General features: G+C 46.7%; 1 protein-coding gene across 2 annotated transcripts in view; it reads right to left on the bottom strand.

The window, feature by feature from the left end:
* Positions 1-919: 919 nt before the first annotated feature.
* lrrc73 (leucine rich repeat containing 73) overlaps positions 920-8,062 on the bottom strand; it is a 31,178-nt gene continuing 24,035 nt past the window's right edge. The window contains exon 6 of one of the 2 annotated variants that reach the window (XM_063192269.1): positions 920-1,490. In XM_063192269.1, the coding sequence (XP_063048339.1) occupies positions 1,477-1,490 (14 nt within the window). In that variant the 3' untranslated portion in view covers positions 920-1,476. Of the gene's footprint in view, positions 1,491-7,027; positions 7,541-8,062 lie in introns of those variants that run through there. The other variant, XM_063192268.1, reaches the window with a different exon arrangement.

Here is an 8,062-nt window from a genome sequence, read left to right as displayed (position 1 = left end):
TACAAGTGTCTTGTGACTCAGCAGGATCCAAGGCTGTGGCCACTAGAGCCAGTGTTATTTAGGCACAAAATGGCAGCCAGGCTATTGAAATTCACAGAGGCCAAAACACAGCAGCAGCAGTGTTAGTAGTCTATTTCTAACCCCATCTAAGAATAGTGACTGCTGCAAAAGGAACTGAAAAAAGGGGGAGGGTTGGTTTGTCATCCTGAATATTCCCCAGTTCATATTTTTAGTGAGTAGGTGTACAGAGCTGGCTTGGTCTCTGCACAGGACCCTGGAGAAGACAATGTGTGCTGTTTTGATCACAACCCCTGTCGCTTTTCCCTGTTGTAATCTGGTGGGGGTAAGACACAGGTTACAGGATTAACCAAGATTTGGGTTTGCGTTTGACCATGGCACATCAGGGCAAAGCTGCTTCGGTTATCAGCCTGAAAACAAGCATATTCAGAGACTGCTGCTGTTTCCAGTGGCATGGATGATGTGAGGACCTTTGCGTGATTCTGTGTTAATGCTAAGAAGGGAAAAACCATGATGGCCCGTGTCATGGTTTTCAGTGATGATTTTTGGTTTAGAGGTTAGGGTGTACAGCAGGCATCACCAACGTTGTGCCCGCGGGCGCCAGGTAGCCCTCCAGGACCTTATGATGTGCCCACCAAGGATATTAGTAAACGGTGATGACTACAAGAATTTGGTCACAGTTAATGTTTTTCTTAATTTAAATATGAGATTATTTCTTTATAACCTATAGCAAGTGATCTTTCAATCATAGCGTGATTTGGGAATAAGGTCAAGACATCGGTAGAGGACTTTGAACAAACAAGTAGCTCTTGGGTAGCCCTCAGTAGCCCTTGGTAGCCCTCGAGTAGCCCTCAGACCCAGAAAGGTTGGGGACCCCTGGTGTACACAGTATGAATGTAGCAAAACAAGGAGTCTGCAGAGTGCTTAACTGAACTTTAATGATCTTTTCATCACTCTTTCTTGAGTTTTGGTGTGTGCTATTTTCTCGGCCTTGTAAAAGGGGTGAGGGGGCGGGTGCATAGGATGAGGAGGTGGGTGGATTGGTGAGATGGGGTGACTGACAAGCCAAGGCCAGGCCAAAACAAAAAAACAAACAAACAAAATAAATACAGCATTCATTTCCTTAGACTTCTGGGATGCTGAAAAGAGCAGGAGGACCCTCCGTGGCGCTCCGCTTGTCCCGGTCACTTAGCGTCTCGCGTAGATTGATCGAGCAGCCTTTCATTAATTATAGATGGTGCGCCTCCTCCTCTCCTCTCCTCTTCCCTCCTCTCTTCTCTTCTCTTCCTCCCTCTTCTATTATCCAGGCTTCCTGGCAGTGGAGAGGCCAGCGGAGCGGGGAAATAGAGGGAGTGTGGCCGCGCGTAATAGCTATGTGGTTTGGTTTCTCCTCCCAATCGCTCAGCTGCAGATGGCCCCCTTGCTCGTTCGCTCTCTCTCGCTCTCTTTCGCCTGCTGTCAAGCGGAATACTCTGGTAAAACGCACAACACACCACCAAAGTCATCAGTTCCACTGAGCAGCATGCAACAAAACATGCTGATTCATCTACACGTTCACCTTGATGTTTCTGAAAACAAAAATAGTTTATTAATAGTGTATTAATAGTGTTATCACCCTGTTAAGGACAGGCAGGGCCTGCGGGATGCACTACATGTGAACTAACCTGAAACAAGAATTATCACAATTATTATTACACAACAAGACTGCAATTTGTGGAGAAATTAGTCAGTACATGGTTGATAGGAGCCAGAGAAATTAAAAAGTGCAAGTACAGAAGATAACATTATTCATCATAATTAGCTGTGGGGAGGCGGTGAACTAGCTGTAGGCCTGCTGTCTGCATTAGTTTTACACAGGAGAGGCATAGCCTGTCTTTGGCTCCCCGGTTCCAATCCTATATTCAATCAGATTCAGTTAATTCTGCCTAGGATTCTTATCTCTGGTGGTCCATTTGCCCTCAAGCAATCTCTCCCCCCCTCATCTTCCATCAGTAAACAGTCCCTGGCACATGCATTGGGAGGCAGAAACAGCACAGCAGCACAGACTGTTGCATTGGAAATCATCCATTCTATCCTAGCCAGACTTCAGAGGCACATCACAGAAGAAAGGGTCCAACCAGAAGGACTGCCTGTCTGTTGAGCTCAAATACAGTATAAACCAGCTGTCTGCAGGGAGGATGGAATGATGGACGACCTCTTGAACTACAGGAGATCACAGATCTGACACGGTTCCTCCTGAGCAAACGACAGCTTTTGATCTCTTCAACTTCAGACGGATCTCTCAGCTGGACCTGCTCTACTTCCCTCTCACACACATCCAGCTTCACATCAGTCACAATAAAGCAGATTTTGGCTTTGGATTTTGACAATCCGTACTCATATCCATCTTCATGTTTCTCCCTGTAGTAGTGTCTCTAACGTGCACTCTACTTCATAGTCTAACTCCCTAACTCGCACACATCCTGTCACGCACTCTACTCCACATCCATCTTCATATCTCATTGTCTTACTGAGCAACATCCATCTTCATATTGCTCACGGTCTCTAACTTATGTTCTCCTTCATAATCCATACTCTCTCATTTGCACGCATCCTGTCAGTGTCACTCATTTCCAACCCACAGCCACACTCACATCCCACCCCATCTCCATCTTACTTTTCTCACTGACTTCCATCTTCATAATTCCTAATCTCTCTGTAAAGTCATACATCCATGTCATTTGTCTCCATAACCCTCATCCACCTTTCTATATCGAACCCACATGTCTTATATGTCACTCTTTAACCCCTTAAGACGCTGCATTATACATTTGCTGTTAGCAGAATGGCAATGACCAAGTTGTAATGTATGACTAAATGTCCTGTGAACTGTCACAGTAGTGTAGTACTATAATAGTTAACTTTCAATGTCTATTACACCGTGCCACAGGAGGTACGGCGTGCATTAAGGGGCTACCCTTTACACATCTCATCATATCTGATCCTCTCTAACCCTCCGCCTTACATCTCTCTCTCTCTCTCTCTCTCCCCCCTACATTTAATTGAACCATATCATGTCACTCTTATCATGCATCTTATCTTACTCTCAAACCAGCACTGATGGATCATATCTCTCTAACCCAGAAACATCTCATATCTGATTCTTTCTGTAGCCCTTATTGGCCACCCTATCTCACTCTTTCTAACCACCATTGACCTTTATATGCCACTCTCCGTCACAGAAGTGACTATCTGCTTTGCAACAATTGACCTTCAAATCTTACTCTATTCAACTCTCTCGAAGAGTCCATGCGTCTCCCTCACTAACTCACACATCTCATTCTTTAAACCACACACTTTGTTCGCTACCCTGGCCTGTACCGCCCTACACAGGGCCGTATTAATGCACAGACTAGATATGGCTGCAGCAAAGGGGCCCCCGCCTGTCAGGGGGCCCGAGATTAATCTGTTTGAGTACAGTTGGTAGACATGTTATCCTTAATGTCTATCTTATAATTAGGACATTGTCTATGTACATTTGTCACAAAATTTGCCTTTTAGGGGGGCCCACAGCAACCTGTATCTTAGGGGCCCCAGGCCATCTTAATCCGGCCCTGACCCTGCACCCCCTCATAAAACTCAATGGTCCCCCAATGATGCATCAATAACCACACTATTTACTCCTTCAGATCCTAGCCAATGTCCAAAACTTGCTCTCTCTCTCTCTCTTGACCACGCCATGACCACAGAATTTTTCTGCAAGCCATATCCATGTTATAATGGGACACTCACTTATTGTCTTTTAACTTAACACTAGTGTTGCACCAATACCGATACCAGAACTGCCCCGATACGGCACAAAAATTGTGGTATCGGCAAGTACCAACAAACAGGGTACGAATACCATTTACTGATGCTTGTATGACACCTGAATGCAGCCTTGAACTTAATTATTTAATATCAGAGGTATTTAAAAAGTATAAAAATTCTACTGCATTGACTTTGTACAGTATTGGTCTTTTTCCTGTTTCACAAAGGTAGGCAGCAGCCTGACAAAACCATGATAGCAATGATTTTACATCCAATAGTATGCAGCTCTTCATATATATCTATTCATTTCAAACCGAGTGTTATCGGTATCGGCCGATACAGCACAGCCAGGCATCGGGTATTGGGCCCAAAAAAATTGAATCAGTGCAGCACTACTTTACACATCATGATCTCCACCTTTATCTTTCGCCCTTTCGCTGACCCACATCATCATTGCCCACACATCCTCAACCGCATCTCACTTCCTCCCACCCACACACAGGCTGTATAATAGACTCCCACAGGTGTGTCATTGCACTCTTTCGTAACCCTCATCCCTTTTCGGTTTATTTACTTAATCTCCTCCCCCTTGTAACCCATGTACGTATATACTGTACCGGTAATTCTCCATTTCTCATACCCATACTCCTATTCATAGCTCTCTACCCTTGTGGATGTCAACATTGTTCATTGCAAATATCTCTCACGCTCCCTCCTCCCCCTCTCTTTCTCTCTCCCTTCCTCCTTGCTCTCTCTAACACCCAGATCCATGCTCACAGCTCCGTCTTATTCCCCTTGTTTGACAGCTGGATGCCTTTCAAAGCATTCTCCACCTCTGCAAAATAGAATGTCTTTTAAAGGGGATTAAGGAGGAATTCCTTGCATGCACGTAGAGCCGTGTGAATAACTGCGTAACGGCACATGGCAGCTCGTCTGCAACGGGCAAACAAAAGGGCTTAGTCGGAGCTCTCTCCTTTCCCTACTCTTCCTCGTGCCTTCTCTCCTCCTCATTCTCCCTGACTCTTTCTTCCCCTCTTTCCTCCTTCCCTTTCTCTCTTCCAATCCCCCCTTCCTGTCTTTTTCACATACCACCTGTAACTCGTTCTATCTAACAGCAACACATTTCTTTCTCTCTTCTGCTTCCCTTCTCTATCCCACTCCCTCACTTCTGCCCCCCCTCTGCTGTGCCCTCGTCAGCAGGAGTGTAGGTGCTCGCTGGCAGGTGGGTGACAGAGGTGCAGAGGAGAACCATAGATACTCTACTGCTGCCCACCTCCTCTACTCTACTTCCCACTTTCACACCTCCTCTCCACCAGTTCTCCTCTCCTCTCCTCTCCACGCCTCCTCTCATCTCCATACCTCTCCTCTCCTCTCCAGTACTTCTCTCCTCTCCTCTCCACGCCTCCTCTGATCTCCATACTTCTTCTCCTCCTCTCCACCTCCTCTCCTCTCCACTTCCACACCTCCTCTCATCTCCACTTCCACACATCCTCTCCTCCCCACTTCCACACCTCCTCTCCTCTCCACTTCCACGCCTCCTCTCATCTCCACACCTCCTCTCCACTTCCACACCTCCTCTCCACCTCCACACCTCCTCTCATCTCCACACCTCCTCTCATCTCCACTTCCACACATCCTCTCCTCTCCTCCTACTCTCCTCTTGACCGCCACACAACCACCCTCGTCAGACCTCTCCTCTGTGTGCGTGTACTGCAGCAAGCTTCAGCAGTGTGTTCGGAGGCGGTTTGGCGCAACAGGGCAGAGAGTGTTTTTCATAAGAGCAGTATAACCCTGGACTGGCACTTGCAGACCTGATGTGTGTTTGTGGTCTGTTTTTCCACACGCATGTGATGTGTGTTTGTCGTGAAACCATCATACTGCATGAATGCATACTGTGGGAGATGTTGGCACTTGGTGTGTGTGTGTGTGTGTGTGTGTGTGTGTGTGTGTGTGTGTGTGTGTGTGTGTGTGTGTGTGTGTGTGTGTGTGTGTGTGTGTGTGTGTGTGTGTGTGTGTGTGTGTGTGTGTGTGTGTGTGTGTGTGTGCGTGCGTTTGTGTCTTGTGTGAGTGCCCAAGTGTTGCATAAGATCATCTGTGTGTGTGTGTGTGTGTGTGTGTGTGTGTGTGTGTGTGTGTGTGTGTGTGTGTGGTGTGGTGTGTGTAGTGTAATGTGTGGTATGAGATCATCACAATCCCCTTGAAGATGAAACTAAAGTCTGGCCTGGTTTTGTTTTGAGGCCTCAGCCCTGCAGCAGGCAGCAGTGGGATGAGAGAGAGCCAGAGAGCGAGAGAGAGAGAGAGAGAGAGCCAGAGAGCAAAGCCGCGGCAGTGTCTGGGGAAGCAGGAGTGCAGAAACTCTCTTTGATTTACCTGAATGTGTTCAAGCATCAGAGATCAGCAAGGGAGCTGGAGAGAAGCCAAGCGCTGTGTTCAAAGATCTGTGATCTCTGGCCCCCTCTGGTGGCACTTCAGGGCACTGCCAGCAGCAGCCATGCACACACTAGGGCTGGATCTCAAATGGTGCACTTGTGCACTTCGGGCACTATGTTTCAGTGCGTAACTAATATGGCATGCGCACTGAAACATGAACACTAAAGTGCACAAGTGCACCATTTGAGATTCAGCCTAGGACTATGTTCAGGCCGGCCTGGGGTGCGTTTCTCAACAGTGCCATTGCTAACTAAGTAAGCAACTTACTTGGGTGCGATGCAAATTAATTCCCATAGGCAACCTAGTGGTGGTTGGCAACAATACTGTTGAGGAGCACATCCCATGGATGTGCTAGTGCCCATTCCCAGTCACATTCAGAACCAATGTGCTTACCAGTGAACGTCTCTTGTTCATACCCGTGTTGGATACTTCATCGCATGTGACTGCTTATTACCCTGACGAAACTGCTGACATTAAGTTGTCGTCATGGTTCACAGAGAAAAATCAAGTATTTTTCCATTCCTCAAAAATGTTGGCGTAACCAGGTTGAGGTGGGGTGTGGGAATGGACACCAGCACAGTGCTCTGTTGCTCTGAACACTGCATAAGAGATGGTACATAGAGGTGTGCATTTATTTGAGTGCATAAGCGAATCACTTCTGCGGAAAGTTTTTTTTTTTACCCGTTTTACTGCTTTCCAGATGGCGACACGACCCTTCATGTCAACAGTCTTCCAAGGAAGCAAGAAATAAAAAACAGCATATATTTTAGAAAGATGTAAACAGATTTATTTGAATACTATCATCAGGCCACCATTACAATCTATGAAGCCAGTCTATCATAGCACACACCATCATTGCTTACAAGTTTAAATAGTACAGTACATAATATCATATAAATAAATTAAGTACGTATGGAAAATAAATAATTCACTTTCGAGTGTAGAGCAATAAGTCACTTGGTGTCTGAGGAGTTATTGTGTCGGCGATGCTTTGCTGCTACCATGGAAACCAGCAGCAGTTTCAGTGTGATGTCGCCGGAGGGTGGAGTCAGACTCATTTTTTTTTTATTTATTTTTTAAATAACATAATTTTTTAACAGGTGATGTCATTCTCAAGGCTGTAGCCGAGCAGTGCAAAAAACAAAAGCGCTACCGTGACGACGACACACGACCCCTTGGGGTCACATCTCTTGTCTCAGCCAATTGGCTGTCTCCCCTAGGCGGAGTCACATCTCTGTCTCAGCCAATAGGCTGTCCCCTAGGTCTGAGGTCAGCACGATCACATGGCGGCCGGAGGAGGAGTCTGGAGGAAGGGGAGGGGTTTGGCCAGAGACAGCAGGTGAGACTCTCAAGACGCAACAGAGAGCTGAAGTCACACCCTTAGCGGTAGGCTGCATGGGACCATGGCACATTCTTTTGTCATCGTCCGTCCCCCCCTTCATCTTGGAGATCTGAGGAGGTTTGCTTGGTGACGAGCACTAATATGGCCCTTTTACATTAGCCAATTGACTTATATTAAGCTGGGTCCGTTTCAGATCCCAGTCATGATGAACGAATGCAGCAATGGTGCTCTTCTCTAAACATACATAACATGCAGCAGATGCTTGACTCGAGTATTGGCCCGTGCCATTTAGACAGTGCTTTGGTCCCATGACGGTCCCCTGGGCCCTACCAGAAGAGGTGTGACTTGGGCTCCCAAGACGCAACGGCGAACTGAACAATCATTCGCCAGAATACACAAAACGAAAAAACAAACAAACCATCAAACAACAACAAAAAGAAATGAGGGAGGGGGAGAGGCATGGAGTAAAGTGGAGTGTCAAGC

Source organism: Engraulis encrasicolus, chromosome 24 (genome assembly GCF_034702125.1).
Source record: "Engraulis encrasicolus isolate BLACKSEA-1 chromosome 24, IST_EnEncr_1.0, whole genome shotgun sequence".
Lineage (NCBI taxonomy): Eukaryota > Metazoa > Chordata > Actinopteri > Clupeiformes > Engraulidae > Engraulis > Engraulis encrasicolus.
This window is presented reverse-complemented; position numbering and strand designations above follow the sequence as displayed.